Source organism: Lissotriton vulgaris, chromosome 12, assembly GCF_964263255.1.
Source record: "Lissotriton vulgaris chromosome 12, aLisVul1.2, whole genome shotgun sequence".
NCBI lineage: Eukaryota > Metazoa > Chordata > Amphibia > Caudata > Salamandridae > Lissotriton > Lissotriton vulgaris.
Window position 1 is genome coordinate 504,089,390 of NC_141700.1, and position 18,734 is coordinate 504,108,123.

The 18,734-nt window shown below is 46.4% G+C and overlaps 1 protein-coding gene across 1 annotated transcript in view; it reads right to left on the reverse strand.

The window, feature by feature from the left end:
• Positions 1-8,701: 8,701 nt before the first annotated feature.
• TSNAXIP1 (translin associated factor X interacting protein 1) overlaps positions 8,702-18,734 on the reverse strand; it is a 480,293-nt gene continuing 470,260 nt past the window's right edge. The window contains exon 16 of the mRNA XM_086945262.1: positions 8,702-9,153. Coding sequence (XP_086801388.1) covers positions 8,922-9,153 — 232 coding nt within the window. The 3' untranslated portion in view covers positions 8,702-8,921. The remainder of the gene's footprint in view (positions 9,154-18,734) is intronic.

Here is an 18,734-nt window from a genome sequence, read left to right on the forward strand (position 1 = left end):
GCAGCATTACTGCTGGGGACAATGCCTGTGCTGTAACAGGCAGGGTACAAGAAGTTGAGCAGTGGATGCTGATGCCGTAGCCATCCCTAGACCTACTAATTACAGGCAGCACTAGCAGTGACATCACCTGCTGTGCTCGAGCAGCTACCTGTTCCACAATAAACCCAGTCATACCACACTGATTAATATATGCAAAAAAGCATTTTCATTTGGTGTACATTTTGATTTTGCACTCGGTGTAGGTAAGAAAGTAAAACAAGTTGTCTTCCGCTTCTTTAGGAATGCCAACAGGAAAACGCAGAGCTCAAAATAGCAGGGACATGTACCGGCTGACGACAGGGGTCACAGGCAACAGCAGTGTTAAAGATGAGAGACAGCAAGAGTAAAGAGGAGAAGAAACAAGAAGAGAGGAGAGAGATAAAACGGAGCGAAGTAGAAGAAAAGGAGGAGAGCAAATCAGATACAAAGAGAAAGCAGCCATGATGTGAAGAAGGGTGCGTTAAGAAGAGAGAAGATAAAATGAAGAATGTGGAGGACAGGACAGAGAAAAAAAAGCAGACAAATGATAAAACAGAGACACAGCTAATCACTGCAAGAGAGTGATAGTAAAGAGCCAGGATCAAGGGGAGAGAGAACAGAGCATGGATAAAAGTGAAGAGAAAAAAGGGCAGGGTTAAAATGAATAGAGGGCAAATCAGAAATACAGGGTGTGACAAAGATGATAGAAAACAATTAGAGAGGTGAGAGGATAGACTCTTAGAGCAAAGACTTAGGGGACAAACAAAAGATCAAGGTTAGAAGATAGAGACTGAGGCAGTGAGAGTGTTGAAAGTGGGGCTCACCAGAGGAAGAAGTGAGCGGTGGACCCCTTGGCAAAATTTGCAGCACCTGCGCTTCTTTTTTTTTTTTTTTTTTTACAAATTAAGCACTGTTTAAAGCCTTGTTACAGCAAAATGTATTTAATTCTTCTTGTTATGAAACAAAAATAAGGGGACACTAATAAAGTCTTAGTTACCAGAGAATTATGTACATATGTCTCTCATGTAATCCCATTTTTTCCTTTTCCTCAGCAATGGGGGTCTTCTCTGCACGTGGCTCTCCTCCAACGAATGACAACCCTCAGAAGAAAGCACCAGGTAAGTTTTAGGCACCAAAAATATTTTGTTGTTTATCTCTACCTCTATTACTTTTGACTTTGTGTTCTTTTCTTTCTTTACCCTGTAAATGTCCTTACTTTGGGGTATGCTACAATCCTAGTATCACTCGTGTTGTGGTATTTATGGACAAGTGTAGGTTTTCCTCTATTTTACGAAGTTATCAATTCTCTATTTAGTGCTATGCAGTGCTTGTGTCAAGGCTAACCATAGTCCTCCTGGACTGTGGCGGGTTAGCAGGCTTCCTCCCCAGGAAGGGGGCTCCATCACTTTTCCATACTGGTCTCTTCCTTGTCCACTACACTGGAACCATCTTTCTCTACAAACGGTGGTTCCGGATTCGCAAGTCTTCTGCGGTTTGTCATTCTCTGGATTCATGGTAGCTAAGCTGGTTTCAGCAGAATTGCAATCCTACGTGGTTGCGTGCTCCATGTGGGTGTTGGAGCCCTCGAAGGTCTTGTTGCTTACATTTGCATTGGCATCCTGCAGTGCTCTTCTTGCATGTCCTCCCTACCATATCATGATTTTTCCTGTTTCTTTTTATCTCCGTTCATCTGCCTATTTACCGGCTAATCTTCCTTCTCTCTCTCTCTCTCTCTCTGTCTCTCTGTGTAGTCTAGACTCTATTTCCACTTCTATTCCATGTCATTTTCCAGGTATTTTTTCCCCCTCCAAGCACTTTCTGAGTCCGGGCACATGTAGATGAAACACGCCGTGATCTGGGAACTGGTAAGTCAGCACCGCCACAGTGAGTGATCCTCAAACCATATACATGCAGAACCTCTCAGGGTGTTCCATAGAGTAGGTCTGTGGATTCCGCTCAGCTGAATGAGAAGATTGTCTTCTCAAATGTTTTTCCTTGTCGCTGTACATTCTTGGCTGAGGACAAATGACGCAATCTCAATATCAGGCTTGCTTTGCACTTTTGTCTGGAGAGAATCGAGGATTAGCATTCTACTGACCATTTGCTTGTAACTTTGGATACCGCAAAGAAGCTGCTAAGACCTCCCTTTCTAGACAGTTACTGTCAAGGAACATTTATTGCTACACTTCATGGTGTCCACAAACTGATCAAGGGTAAGATCCTATATATTAGGAGCAACAGTTACCGTAAAGGTAACTTGATCCTTCTCTAATTGTAGGACCCCACCAGAGGTCTCCTCCTTTCCGTTAGGTTTGTCTCTCCAAAACTGGGGTCTCCTCCAGTACCTGCTGAACCCCAAGTGTCATTTCACTTGGATCCAATCAGATATACCCACCTAGTGGGCGATTATGGGAGGTTGGAAAGAAGGCTCACTGAAGCTGTGATTTATGGGTCCAGTTCACACCAGCTTAACTCCATTTTTCAGTCTTAGGAGGTTGATATAAGGACTACACATCTTGATTATCTATATATATGGGTTGTATAGGGATACCTATGGGGCCCTAAACATCACTACAAATCATTGGAGACTTGTACAGGAAGCGGGCAAGATTAGGAACATTGTAGGAGAGAGAATTTAAAGATTGGTCGGTAGAGGGACCAGGCCATGGCAGACGGCGCCCTCTACAGAAGCAGTCAGGGAGTGTTACACAAGGATAGCGGGGTTGCTTAAAGAGATAAGTTTTCAGATCCTTCTTGGAGTGGAGAAGTGTGCCTGATTGTCGGTGTGGATGGGAATGTAGTTGCAGATCATTAGTGATTATCCAGGGAAAGCCTAAAATGTCCTTTGTAAATGTTTGTTGCAGAAGTCCGCACTTCGTCGCTGTAGGTGTTGCATTGCTTCTTAGAGTTTTTTATGATTTGGCGGCGTGTACATTCCACACAAGTACAGATTATTCTCATTATCCATATAATTTATATACCATGCACGCCACAAGATTCTGAAATGTATTATCTGAATGAATCATTGGAAAGAATTACGTTATATTTGTATCTGCCTATTAACCATGAAATATACACCATTGTACATAATATCCCAACAGATTGGATATTCCTTGACAACTTGAATAAGGGTTAGCTGAGTGATATATGTCACAGATTGCTGGAATGTAAATAGTGTGTTAAAGCAGGATCACTCCTTGCACATGTGCTCTTCAAGCATTCATGTGTGATGTTAAGTGAATAGTGAGGTAAAATCGTAAAAGGTTGATGGGAGGAAAGCTTGCATATAGTCTAATTCACTGGTACTCGCCCTGGGTAGCCTTCCAACCCATCGTTTCTCGTCCACTGTGCTACACTAGCAGAGGCCCGCTTCACTCCAATCAGTACTGCCCATGTTCCTCATGGGAACAGTCCATCTCATACAGCCAGGCCACGTACCCTCTAGATGGAACCGCAAGCAAACCCAGACCAGTTTAAACCATATTAGGGCTCATCGGGTGCAGCTTGGATCCGGTCGCACAGCCACTCCGTCTAGGATTGTTCGTGTTCCATCTTGTGCTATCAAGCATCCATTGGCGATATAATATGACTAGTGAGGTGCCACAAGGATCAGTCCACACCCCTGTGCTCTTCAAGCATCCATTGGTGATATTATATGACTAGTGAGGTGCCCCAAGGATCACAAGCCACTCCTGCGCTTGTCAAGCATTAATAGGTGATACTAAGTGAATAATGAGATACTACGAGTCACTCCTCGGTCCTATGCTCTACAAGCATTCATTATTGATACTACCTGAATAGTGAGGTACCAAGAGGTTCACGCCTCTCTCCTGTGCTTTTCAAGCATTCATTATTGATACTACCTGAATGGTGAGGTACCACGAGGTTCACGCATCTCTCCTGTGCTCTTGAAGCATTCATAGCTGATACTACCTGAATAGTGAAGTACCACGAGGTTCACGTCTCTCTCCTGTGCTTTTCAAGCATTCATTATTGATACTACCTGAATAGTGAGGTACCACGAGGTTCACGCCTCTCTCCTGTGCTCTTCAAGCATTCATTATTGATACTACCTGAATAGTGAAGTACCACGAGGTTCACGCCTCTCTCCTGTGCTCTTCAAGCATTCATAGCTGATACTACCTGAATAGTGAAGTACCACGAGGTTCACGCCTCTCTCCTGTGCTCTTCAAGCATTCATAGCTGATACTACCTGAATAGTGAGGTACCTCGAGGTTCACGCCTCTCTCCTGTGCTCTTGAAGCATTCATAGCTGATACTACCTGAATAGTGAGGTACCACGAGGTTCACGCCTCTCTCCTGTGCTCTTGAAGCATTCATAGCTGATACTACCTGAATAGTGAGGTACCACTAGGTTCACGCCTCTCTCATGTGCTCTTGAAGCATTAATAGCTGATACTACCTGAATAGTGAAGTACCACAAGGTTCACGCCTCTCCCCTGTGCTCTTGAAGCATTCATAGCTGATACTACCTGAATAGTGAGGTACCTCGAGGTTCTCGCCTCTCTCCTGTGCTCTTGAAGCATTCATAGCTGATACTACCTGAATAGTGAGGTACCTCGAGGTTCTCGCCTCTCTCCTGTGCTCTTGAAGCGTTCATAGCTGATACTACCTGAATAGTGAAGTACCACAAGCTTCACGCCTCTCTCCTGTGCTCTTGAAGCATTCATAGCTGATACTACCTGAATAGTGAAGTACCACAAGGTTCACGCCTCTCCCCTGTGCCCTTGAAGCATTCATAGCTGATACTACCTGAATAGTGAGGTACCTCGAGGTTCTCGCCTCTCTCCTGTGCTCTTGAAGCATTCATAGCTGATACTACCTGAATAGTGAAGTACCACAAGGTTCACGCCTCTCCCCTGTGCCCTTGAAGCATTCATAGCTGATACTAACTGAATAGTGAGGTACCACGAGGTTCACGCCTCTCTCCTGTGCTCTTGAAGCATTCATAGCTGATACTACCTGAATAGTGAGGTACCACTAGGTTCACGCCTCTCTCCTGTGCTCTTGAAGCATTAATAGCTGATACTACCTGAATAGTGAAGTACCACAAGGTTCACGCCTCTCCCCTGTGCTCTTGAAGCATTCATAGCTGATACTACCTGAATAGTGAGGTACCTCGAGGTTCTCGCCTCTCTCCTGTGCTCTTGAAGCATTCATAGCTGATACTACCTGAATAGTGAGGTACCTCGAGGTTCACGCCTCTCTCCTGTGCTCTTGAAGCATTCATAGCTGATACTAACTGAATAGTGAAGTACCACGAGGTTCACGCCTCTCTCCTGTGCTCTTCAAGCATTCATAGCTGATACTACCTGAATAGTGAGGTACCTCGAGGTTCACGCCTCTCTCCTGTGCTCTTCAAGCATTCATAGCTGATACTACCTGAATAGTGAGGTACCTCGAGGTTCTCGCCTCTCTCCTGTGCTCTTGAAGCATTCATAGCTGATACTAACTGAATAGTGAGGTACCACGAGGTTCACGCCTCTCTCCTGTGCTCTTGAAGCATTCATAGCTGATACTACCTGAATAGTGAGGTACCACTAGGTTCACGCCTCTCTCATGTGCTCTTGAAGCATTAATAGCTGATACTACCTGAATAGTGAAGTACCACAAGGTTCACGCCTCTCCCCTGTGCTCTTGAAGCATTCATAGCTGATACTACCTGAATAGTGAGGTACCTCGAGGTTCTCGCCTCTCTCCTGTGCTCTTGAAGCATTCATAGCTGATACTACCTGAATAGTGAGGTACCTCGAGGTTCTCGCCTCTCTCCTGTGCTCTTGAAGCGTTCATAGCTGATACTACCTGAATAGTGAAGTACCACAAGCTTCACGCCTCTCTCCTGTGCTCTTGAAGCATTCATAGCTGATACTACCTGAATAGTGAAGTACCACAAGGTTCACGCCTCTCCCCTGTGCCCTTGAAGCATTCATAGCTGATACTACCTGAATAGTGAGGTACCTCGAGGTTCTCGCCTCTCTCCTGTGCTCTTGAAGCATTCATAGCTGATACTACCTGAATAGTGAGGTACCTCGAGGTTCACGCCTCTCTCCTGTGTTCTTGAAGCATTCATAGCTGATACTAACTGAATAGTGAGGTACCACGAGGTTCACGCCTCTCTCCTGTGCTCTTGAAGCATTCATAGCTGATACTAACTGAATAGTGAGGTACCACGAGGTTCACGCCTCTCTCCTGTGCTCTTGAAGCATTCATAGCTGATACTACCTGAATAGTGAGGTACCTCGAGGTTCTCGCCTCTCTCCTGTGCTCTTGAAGCATTCATAGCTGATACTACCTGAATAGTGAGGTACCTCGAGGTTCTCGCCTCTCTCCTGTGCTCTTGAAACGTTCATAGCTGATACTACCTGAATAGTGAAGTACCACAAGCTTCATGCCTCTCTCCTGTGCTCTTGAAGCATTCATAGCTGATACTACCTGAATAGTGAGGTACCTCGAGGTCCTCGCCTCTCTCCTGTGCTCTTCAAGCATTCATAGCTGATACTACCTGAATAGTGAAGTACCAAAAGCTTCACGCCTCTCCCCTGTGCTCTTCGAACATTCATAGCTGATACTACCTGAATAGTGAAGTACCACAAGCTTCACGCCTCTCCCCTGTGCTCTTCGAACATTCATAGATACAACCTGAATGAGATAGTAAGAGGTTATTTTCTTGCTCCTGTGCTCTTCAAGCTTTCACAGGTGATGCTACGTGAATAATGAGATATCACGAGGATTACTTCTCACCGCTGTGCTCTTCAAGCATTCATGGGTGATCCTACCTGAATGATATACCACAAGGTTCACACCTCGCTCCCGTGCTTTCTAGGCATTCATAGGTGATATTACATGAATACCGAGATATCACGAGTATCAGTCCTCACTCCTGTGCTCTTCTAGAATTCATAGGTGATACTACCTGAATAATGAGGTACCACATGGTTCACGCCTCACTGCTGTGCTCTTGAAGCGTTCTTAGGTGATCCCACGTGAATAACGAGGTACCATTAGTTTGACACCTCTCACCTGTGCTCTTCAAGCATTCATAGATGATAGTAAGTGAATGAGACACCACGAGGTTCACGCCTCGCTCCTGGGCTCTTCAAGCATTCTTAGGCGATACTACGCGAATAACGAGGTACCATGAGTTTGACACCTCTCTCATGTGCTCTTCAAGCATTCATAGATGATAGCACGTGAATGAGATACCAGAAGGGATCACTTCTCACTGCTGTGCTCTTCAACCATTCACAGGTGATATAACATGAATAATGGGATACTACAAGTTTCACGCCTTGCTCCTGTGCTTCTGAAGCATTCATTGCTGATACTAACTGAATAGTGAGATAGTACAAGGGTCACTTCTCTCTCCTGTGCTCTTCAGGCATTCATGGGTGATACTACCTGAATAATGAGGTACCACAAGGATTACTTTTCACGTCTGTGCTATTTAAACATCCATAGGTGATACTACATTACTAATGAGATACCATGAGGTTCACACCTCCCTCCTGTGCTTTTCAAGCATTCTTAGGTGATAGTATGTGAATAATGAGATACCACGAGATTCACATCTCGCTCCTGTGCTTCTCAAGCATTCATAGGTGATACGACTTGAATAATAACGTACCACAAGGTTCAAGCCTCACTCCTGTGCTTCTCAAGCATTCATAGGTGATACTACCTAAATAATGCGATAGCACAAGGATCACTTCTCTCTCCTGTGCTCTTCAAGCATTCATAGGTGATACTGCCGAATACTGAGATTCCACAAGGTTCACGCCTCGCTCCTGTGCTTTTCAAGCATTCAGAGGGGATACTACCTAAATAATGTGATAGCACAAGGATCACTTCTCTCTCCTGTGCTCTTCAAGCATTCATAGGTGATATTGCCCGAATACTGAGATACCACAAGGTTCACGCCTCGCTCCTGTGCTTTTCAAGCATTCATAGGTGATACTACCTAAATAATGCGATAGCACCAGGATCACTTCTCTCTCCTGTGCTCTTCAAGCATTCATAGGCAATACCACGTGAATAATGAGATCCTACGAGGTTCACACCACGCCCCTCTGCTCTTCAACCTCTATCCCAAAAGGCTCTATTTTTAGCACCATCTGTAATGACATACACATACACTGTATGTTTATCCCATTACAGCTGATTCTAAAATAGTACCTTTTGGGATACTGGTCCATGCTTCCTTTACAGAGACCGATTAAAGTCACTTTTCTAACTCCTTTCAAATAACGTATGTGCTTGTAGACCCTAATTGGGTTTGGAGAACTGGTGACATCTTTGGCAGTGCAAGTTTCCCTGTCCTGTGCTGCCAATCTACCTCAACCATATCTTGGAAAAGAAGTAAGGGTCCATTATCGTTGGATCATTGGTGCCCCTACAAAGGCATTTTCTAAGGGCACCAGTGATTAATTTCAGGAACATCCACTCAATTTACACACCACCAAAGAAAGAATTAGATAGCAAAGGTGAACTGCCCATATCTACTAGGTTGTGCAGGCCTAGGACTATGAACAAAGACTTGACAACCTCATCCTAAACTTGAGTCATCAAGGCCACCAGTACGTGTGTACATAATCGGGACTGGCCACGCTTTGGAGAAGAGCATCTGTTTTAAATCCTAGGATTGATGAATGCTTGTAGAAGAACAATTCTCACGGCTCATATTTATAGTTCCTGCTGCTGTAACCAAAAGACTGAAACAGAAATTAGTTACCCATCATGGCAGCTAAAATTGAAATAGAGTGAAACTGTTTCAAGTGAGAGAAATATTTGTTGTATCGAAATTGCCAGCCACAAACAGCCCAAATTAATGTGTTTTATATATGCACTGTCAGCTGCTACAAGATCCGTGTAAGGCATAAACGGGTCTAATTAATGGATGCCATGGATTCGGACAAGGTCGCTCTGGGTGGCTCTGCCCTCCTGATGTCTTCTGCCTCCAGGTGTTGCATGATCTTCTCCAGTGGCAAGGGAAAAGCCACATCCAATTCCTCCGCCGGCACTTTGAAGGCTTTGGCAATGTAGATCTCCATGAGCGGAAAGTCTATATAGTGATCCACAGCTGTGATGGCGGACCTGAGATCATCCACTTGCACCTCTCTGTAAAACAAAATGTGGAAATATGATTAAAAACAGGATTCAGTGGTGCGGGCCAGTCTTTCTACTGCAACGTCCATCTTGGATGAGGGGCACAGCTACCAGTGATGCAGAGGCACCAGGGAAGAGGTGTTGGGCGCCCACCTCAAGTTGTCTGCTCTGCATCCTGTAAACACAGCCAGCCTGGGCCCTGGCACGGTTTACTCTTGGGGTAGGGGCGTGCAAGATGGAGTTACTACTAAGGACAGAAAAGAGAAATGAGAGAAGAGAGAGGAAATGAATGAACAAGCTGAAAAGAAGGAAAAGAGAGGAAAAGGTTAAAGAAAAGGAGGAGATAAAGACAAGCAAATAGAATAGGAAAGAAGAGGAAGGGCCAAAAAATGGATGTTGTGGCAAGAGGAAGGACACTGAAGATACAGAAGTCAAACCAAGATACAGACGTAAGAGAAAGGGCGGTGTGGAAAGAGAGAATAGGAAGAATAAGAGGAGGTTGGCGAGACAAGAGTAAGATATAAATAGATGAGAAAGGATATGGGACAACTGAGAGAGAGAGGAAAAGACAAAGGAAAGGGAAAACAAGGAAAGAAAAAATGAGAGAAGAGAGGAAGGTGATGCGTGAATGGGGAAAAGATACATGCATGATCACAGAATGAATGTTATGCTTCCTCTTACTAGCAACAGAAACATGTATGATCACAGAATTAATGCTATGCTTTCTCCTACTAACAGAAACATGTATGATCACAGAATGAATGCTATGCTTCCTCCTACTAACAGAAACCTGCATTATCATAGATTGAATGTTATGCTTCTTGTTACTATCAACCAGAAAACATGCATGATCGCAGAATTAATGTTATGCTTCCTCTTTCTAGCTATAGAAACATGCATGATCATAGAATGAATGTTATGCTACCTGTTACTATCAGCCAAAAAACATGCACAATCACAGAAATAATGTTATGCTTCCTGTTACCATCAACAGAAAACATGCATGATCACAGAATTAAAGTTATGCTTCAGGTTACAATCAACCAGAAACTGTGTGATCACAGAATGAATGCTATGCTTCTGCTTAATAACAACAGAAACATGCATTATCATAGAATTAATGTTATGCTTCCTCTTAATAGCAACAGAAACACGTATGATCACAGAATGAATGCTATGCTTTCTCTTACTAACAACAGAAACATGCATGATAATAGAAATTAATGCTATGCTTCCTCTTAATAGCAACAGAAACACGCATGATCACAGAATGAATGCTATGCTTCCTCTTACTAACAACAGAAAAATGCATGATAATAGAAATTAATGCTATGCTTCCTCTTAATAGCAACAGAAACACGCATGATCCCAGAATTAATGCTATGCTTCCTCTTACTAACAACAGAAACATGCATTATAATAGAAATTAATGCTATGCTTCTTGTTACTATCAACAAGAAAACATGCATGATCACAGAATGAATGTTATGCTTCATGTTACTATCAACCAGAAACTGTGTGATCACAGAATGAACGCTATGCTTCATCTTACTATCAACAGAAATATGTATGATCCGGGCCTTAGATGCCAGCTTCTCCGGAGGGCCCCTGTGGATCCAGCCTGGATCCGAATCGACGCAGGTCGACCTTTCTCAACCTTCCCCAAGATGGACCCGGAGCCGGACCAACGTTGGCCGATGTCTAATCGGACACCAGAGGGTGCTTTGGTTCCCTTGTTCATCCCAGGTGTTCTTTATAGCCCTGAGGGTGGTGGTAAGGACTGGCAGGGGTCGCTGGACCCTTTGACAGACCAGCTAGAAGAACCGGTCTGGAGAGAGGAATTGGGTGACGCCAGTGATCTGGATACCTCACCAGACTTTGGCATGCTTTCTTCCCCTACCGTGGCCACGGAGGAAGGAGTGTCCTATGCAGTGGTGGTGCGTAGGGCAGCCGTGGCCTTGGGCCTGAAGTTCCTACAGTGGCAGTCAGAACTAACCGTCTGACAGAGGTGCTTCAACCAGCAGCAACTTCATCTGAACCTCTCTTGCCCTTCAATGAAGCCCTCCCAGATGTCCTTTAGGGCAATTGGTCCAAGGCCAGCACAGGGGCTCCTGTGGAACGGACGACTGCCCACCGCCCGGCTCTGGGCGATCCCATTTCTCCACCCAACACCTTTCCTCTGAGAGCTTGGTGGTCCAAGCTTCTTCTTCCAAGGGTGCATTCCCTTCTGAACCTCTGGACAGGGAATTCAAGAAGCTGGATCATTTTGGGAAGTGCATGTTCTCTTCCTCCAGCTTGGCACTGTGGTCCATGAATACCATTTGCTTCTTGGGCCAATACACTCATATCATCTGGGATATGGTTGCGCAGGTGCTGCCTCAGTGCCCGGAGGAGGCCTGCGCTGCTCTCCCCCAAGCCGTGGTAGACAGGAGTAACGCAGCAGAATTCACAGTCTGATGTTGTCAAGAATTCCCGTCGTGCGGGGGAAAACGCCGTGACCGGCGAAGACGGACTACGACTCCCAGGATGCTTAGCGGGATAGATGTTATGCAAACGGGAGAGCCGTTGCATAACTCAAGGAAAACACGCCCATAAAGGAGGAACCTGGGGAAGGAACGCTGTCGGATATTGAGTTTTCCACCGACATCCCCACTTCGTGGATAGCAACGTTCCGGAGAGAAAGGAAGCAGCGGGAGCGTCCAGCAAGAACGGAGGTAGGTCGAGTCGTTACTCCCTGGGCCGTGTCTTGCCAAGCTCACCCTGTTTCAGTCCCGGAAGCTCTACCGGGTATTCGTTTACCGCCGCATCGACTCGGCTGAGTCAGAGCGCTGAAGCACTTACGCTGGTTGGAGCCGTGGCTCCCAGCCGCCGTGGATCCTAAAGGTACCTTGCCGCATTTCACGCTAACACGCACACCAGGAGGTGATTGCGGTGTTACGACTATCCAAACGGGTAACGGTTGGTTTGAGCCGAAGCTCCCAGCCCGGCCCGTGTTTCAGGGAATACCAGCTGTGACGCACACCGGGAGGTGTTTGCCGCGTCACAGCTGAGGGGTCCCCAGGGTCGATCGAGCGGCTGCTCTCGATCCCTTCGCTGCATTTGTTTTGGGCATCGGTGACGCAGCACCAGGAGGTGACTCAGCGTCCCGGTGCAGTCAGAGGAAGAGGTAGAGCGGCTGCTCCCTACAGGTAGAGACCCCGGCTGGGTGTCTCCTTTACTCCTCTGTTCACCCACTTACTCCTCGTGCCCCTCACAGCATATCGAGTGGCATTTTCGGCCATTGTGTTATCTGCCCTCTGTTGGCATACGCCGGGACCGGCGTAATTGCAGAGGACGGTCAGGATCATCTGTGCTGTGGGTTGGTAACGTATCAAGGCTGGAGGATTCCAGCGACTCTTTTTTGTTGACTTATTGTATTTCTTTTACCTTCATTAAAGTACCAATACGTACTAAAGTGGTTGTGTCCTCATTGTGATTGTCTGTTAAAGATCCTGAGACCTCCAGGACGTTACAGATGTGGACTGGTCACCACCGATTCACTGGGCAGAACGATTGCCACGTCGGTAGCCCTTCGGCGTTATGCCTGGTTGAGGACGTCAGGGTCTTCTGGGGATGTTCAGTCGACTCTGCTGGACAGGCCCTTTGAAGGCAGCCGCCTTCTTGATGACAAGGCAGATTCAGCCTGGAGCACTTTAAGGATTCTCAAGCTATGGCCAGATCCTTGGGCCTCGCTGCATCCTCCCATCCACCACAGTCTGCATTTCACCCCTTTTCTGGGTACAGAAGGGGCACCCACCACATTCGGCCTAGTCCAGCCACCGGGCCAGGCAAGCTGCCCAACCTCTGTGTGGATGCAGACGTGGGACCAAGCGACGCGGGCCAGGGATCCATCGGGTGGGCCAGTCCACCCTTACCCCCCTGTATCAGCCCCTAAACCCTCCTAGTCTGAACTTTCAGGCCCGTCAGTGGCCGGCGAGTGGCAAGATTCTCCATCACCTCCACCTCTGGCCTTTCATCACGTCAGACAGGTGGGTTTTGCAGATAGTCCGAAGGGGCTACTCCCTCCCCCTCAAGACTACCCCTTCCTCCATGCCACAGTCCTCAGATCGCATGTCGGAGAATCATTTGGTGCTTCTTCACCAAGAAGTCTTAGCTCTCTTGGCCAAGGGAGCTATCGAGAGGGTTCCTGCGCCAGAAGTAGGTTGTGGTTGTTATTACTGCTACTTTCTGGATCCCAAGAAGGACAAAGGCCTACATCCTAATCTAGACCTCAGGGCCCTCAACCGCTTCCTCTGGAAGGGGAAGTTCAAAATGCTAAACTTGCCTCTGGTACTATCTGCCCTCGACCCTAGAGACTGGATGGTGGTGTTGGACTTGTAGGACGCTTATTTCCATATTTCCGTTCTGCCAGCCCACAGATGTTACCTACGGTTCACGGTAGGCCATGAGCATTTTCAGTTCACCAGGCTCCCCTTCAGACATACCAGTGCCTCTCGGGTGTTCGCGAAAGTGATGGCAGTGGTCTCAGCTCATCTGCGCATATCAGGAGTCCCATTTTTCCCCTATCTTGACAACTGGCTGTTGAAGGCGGGTTCGGCCAGGCTGTTGTCTCCCACCTCCAGACTATGATAGACCTCCTGCATTCGCTGGGGTTCACTATCAACGTACCGAAGTCACACCTGACACCCTCTCCGTCGCTCCCTTTCATTGGAGCTCTTCTGGACACAGTGCAGTTCGGGCCTATCCAACCAAACAGCGAGTCTGAGATATTCGGGCAATAATACCGAAGTTTCAGCCTTTGTTCCGGATTTTGGTGACAATGACCCTGAGGCTGCTGGGCCTCATAGCCTCCTGCTGATGGATCATGCCAGATGGTATACGCAGGCTATGCATTGGGAACTGAAGTTCCTTTGGGTGCAGCATCAGGGAAATCTTTCAGACTACGTCCAGATCTCGGTCAGAAGAAGATCCCTCTCCCTTCCCCAACCAGAACTGACGGTAGTGACCAATGCATCACTCCTGGGATGGGGTGGCCACTTGGCAGAGACGGAGATCAGAGGAGTCTGGTCTCCTGCAGAGTCTGGGCTTCATATTAACCTGTTTGAGCTCTGGGCGATTTGCTTGGCACTAAAGGCATTCCTTCCTTCCCGAAAGGGAAAGCCAGTGCATGTGTTCACAGAGACCATGTGGTACTGCAACAAACAGGGTGGGGTGGGTTGTGGACCCTTTGTCAGGAGGCTCTTCACCTTTAGACATGGCTGGAACATCAGATCATGACCCTGATGGTTCTACACCTGGCAGGTTCTCTGAAAACCAGGGCAGATCAACTCAGCCGTCAGTGCCTGGTGGATCACAAATGGCGTCTTCACTCAGTGGTGGTGCAAGGTCTCTTTCAGCAGTGGGGAGAGCCTTGGTTAGATCTGTTCACCACCGGAGAGAACGCGAAATGTCATCAGTTTTGCGTGTTAGAGTTTCCAAGGCGGCACTCGCTCAGCAACACTTTTCGTCACAAGTGGAGTTGCGGCCTCCTGTACACCTTTCCGCCTGTACCACTTCTGCCTGAGCAAGCGCGACTGGGCCCAAGTCATTCTTGTGGCACATGACTGGGCATAAAGAGTCTGGTCCCCGCGCATGGCTAGAGATCCTCCGATCAGATTGCCCCTTCAGGAGGATCTTCTGTTGCAGCAGCAGGAGACGGTCCTCCACCCGAACCTATCCAGCATCCACCTCCTTGCGTGGCGATTGAGCAGTGACAGTTGACCACTTTTGACCTTCCTCCCGAAGTCTGTATGTCATCTTGACAGCCAGGCGTCCCTCCACTAAGACGGTATACGCCTGTAGATAGAAAAAGTTTGTGGCATGGTGCACAGCAAAGGCTGTAGATCCCATTTCTGAAGCTCTTTCTGAGGTTCTTTTGTTTCGTTTCTCTTTGGCCCAGCAGAGCTCTGCTCTTGGCACTCTTAAGGGCTACCTGGAAGCCATTTCTGCTTTTCTTTTGCTCCCAGATCAGCCCTCTTTGTTGAAGACCCCTATTGTAAGTAGGTTCTTTAAAGGTATTATTAATCTCTTTTCTCCATCTTCTTTCATAATGCCTCAGTGGGACTTGAACCTTGTCTTGACTTACCTTATGTGTGCTCCCTTTGAGCATCTTCTCACCCTGAAGATTGCCTTTCTTGTCGCCATCATCTCTGCTCGCAGAGTGAGTAAGCTTCAGGCTCTTTCTTCTAAGCCCCCTTTCTTCTTGGTCCTTCCGGACAAAGTGGTGCTTCGAACTAGGCCCTCGGGTTCCTACCTAAAGTTGTCACTCCTTTTCACATTGGACAGACTATTACTCTGCCCACCTTTTTCCCGCCTATGCACCCTTTTAAGGAGGAGGAGAGACTCCACCATCTGGACCCGAAACATAAGTTGTCTTTTTACTTAGATCTCACAAAATATTTCCGTTGGACAATCAATTTTTCATTGGGTATGTGGGTGCCCAGAAAGGTCGGGCTGTGCAAAAGCGTGCCATCTCTTGGTGGGGCGTCCTTTATATCAAGATTTGTTACACTTTAGCTAAAAAGGAACCTCCAGTGGGGCTGCAAGCTCACTCCACTAGAGCTACGGCAGCAACCACTGCTTTGTCTTGTGGAGTCCCAATCATTGACATCTGCCAGGAGGCCACTTGGGCTTCTATACACACGTTCACCAGACACTACTTCCTAGATAATCAAGTCAAGAGGGACAGCTGCTTTGCTCGTTCTGTCCTCCAGATCTTTCTGGTTTGAACTTCGTTTGCAGTCTTTCCTCCGGGGATGGTACTGCTGAGGTATCTATTCTAACATAAGGAATCTATAACTAATTGTCTCTTTCAGATAAACATGTTACTTAGCTTCGGAATCAATATATCTGTAAGAGACACATATTAGTTATAGATTCCTTACCGCCCCACCCATCCTCCCCACTCTGCGAACTGACTTCTAGAGATAGGGACTCCCTTGCAGGGCCCTAGTGTGGTGCAACAGTGGTCATTGTCTTTCAAGGGTCTGTGCTTCTGGTGTGGAAAGTTGCGTCAGAACTGATGTCAGCGCGCAGGGGCGGCATCTAAGAAGGCACCGAAACGTCTACCCGGCGACCACGACGGCAGTGACGGATGCGGAGCCGACCTACGCCACCTACCGACATACAGGGTTACTACTAAGAGAAAGGTTCTGCGGATCCAGTCTGACGCCTTAGGGTAATTTTAAGCTAAGGAATCTATAACTAATATATGTCTCTTATAGATACATTGTTACAGAAGGAAAGTAACTTGTTCTTCTATCATTTTTAGATCTATCATTTGAGACAGCTTCAGCTGCCTCACCAGACTGTTGTTTTCCTCAAAGAAATTCACACAAAATATACATACATTGAGGGGTTTTGGTCAGTGGGCTTTATCCTTTGGTCTGTTAAACTGGCATTCACGTTTTGCTTCGGTCGCCACAACTTACGACATGGGACATTAGGCCAGCCCACTGCCTCCGCTCACTTTGAGTGACTGCACAAGTCCTGTGCACATTGTTCAACTACTAAGTATTCTTTTATCCCTGGACATGTAAAAAAGATGTGTAGATCGTTGGATTTTGGGAAGTTGCATCTTTTGCATCTGGGAACAGGCTGCAATATAAACTTAGCCACTCTTTTGGGGGTCCAATACAGCCGACTGATGACAAAGAAATATTGTTGTTTAAAGTTTTCAGGTGTGACTATTGAATATAACAACTTTAGTGAGTCCGGCCATAGAGATTGTATATTCTCTCCCTGGAGTACATCCAACCAGATCACATGAGGAGCCACCAGTTTCTTTTCCTCAGCCTCCAGGAATTACCAATACCACTATGTGAATTCTTTGCATTTTGGATTAACTTCCCGGAGGAGCACCTCAAAATCCCATAGCCCTCATATCTTCCAGGCGACTGTTGAGAGCCATAACGTAAGCTGAATGTATTTAAATCTAGATAATCTATTGCCTGTTTTCACACTCAGACCCCCCCCCCCCAGGGTAGAAGACCTTCTGCCGATATCAAGTCTCCCCACTTAGATACTCCTGCCAGCTTCAGGGGAAGGCTCACCCATTCTTCAGGCATTCCGGTGTCCCTGGGGATTCCCAAATTGGGGCAAATTCTGAGTAATACCCGATGTTTAACATCTTTCTCACCCCCACACCAAAGACTCAATGCGATCTTTAAAACCTTCAACCTTATGTTTTTGAAAACTTTTTGGGCTCCAAATTTATATACAAAAGCTGCTGGTCCAAACTCGTTAATCATTTCCCCCAGTAATGTTCCCCAAGTGGAAGAGTCTGGCTCCCCATAAGCATTCAGAAGTTTTAAAATTAAAATGCCATACAGTAAAGGCTAAGGTCTGGCAGGGCCAACCCGCTCTTCTTAAGGCGACACCGTCGCTTTTTCAAAGCCAGCCTTACTCCACGGGATGCCCAAATAAAGCTGATCATTTTGTCGATTGCGTCCTTGGGTAATGTAAGTGGAATACAATTAAATAAGTATGTCAACTTTGGGATATTGGACATTTTTACTAGATTGACCCTCCCATAGATGGTTAATTGTAAATTCTTCCACCTAGATAATGACATATCTACCTCCTTGGCCACCCCCTTCAGATTACGTAATGGGATTTCATCAATTTGGTTGACAATGACAATCCCTAAGTATTTTATCTCAGCACACACTTTGCCTCCCCAATCCTCCAAGTTCCAGCACATTACCTCTGTCTTGGAGATGTTTACTAAGTATCTGGATACTGCACTAAATTACTTTGTCAGCTGCTCCACCCTAGGTAACGTTCAGGCTGGATCAGAGGTATAGGTTAACAAATCGTCTGCGTATAATGCTATTTTGCTAAAAGGGGGAAGTGAGTGAATAGCAACTATCTGGTCATGTTTTCTCAAAAGTTGTGCCAACAGTTCGCTATATATGTCAATCAGGAAGGGTGACAAGGGTCAGCCCTGCCTCGTTCCTCTTTGAATATTGAACCTCCTCATCAGGGAACCATTTAGGTGGATTTTGGCCGTGGGGCTCTCATATAGCCTTCGGAATGCCATAACAGAACCAGTGCTGAAGCCCACTGATTCCAAAACTGCCCAGAGGAATGCCCAACTAACACAATCAAATGCCTTGGCGGCGTCAATAGAGATCACCTCCAAGGGGATTGAACACGTAATTGCTAGATCTATAGTCCCGATTAATGACAATGTGAGTTCTTGAATTTGTCTTTTCGGGACAAAACCCTTCTGATCTGTGTGGATCAATTGAGGGGCCAACTTTGCCAATCTCCATGCCAAGATGCCAGTAAATATTTTATAATCTACATATAACAAGGAGATTGGCTGACATGAGTCAGCCTTCCTCTGATCCTTTGCCAGTTTTAGGATCAGAGAAATTGTGGCCTCCCTCCATGAGCTTGGGGACCGTCCTTCCCCTTTATAGATTGAATTAAATAGTGACTTCATTTCTGGGACTATTTAGTCTATGATTAATTTATATACCTCAACCGGTAGTGGATCTGGACCCGCTGCCTTCCCATTCTTTTTACGCAAAAGCTGCTCTCCGATTTCT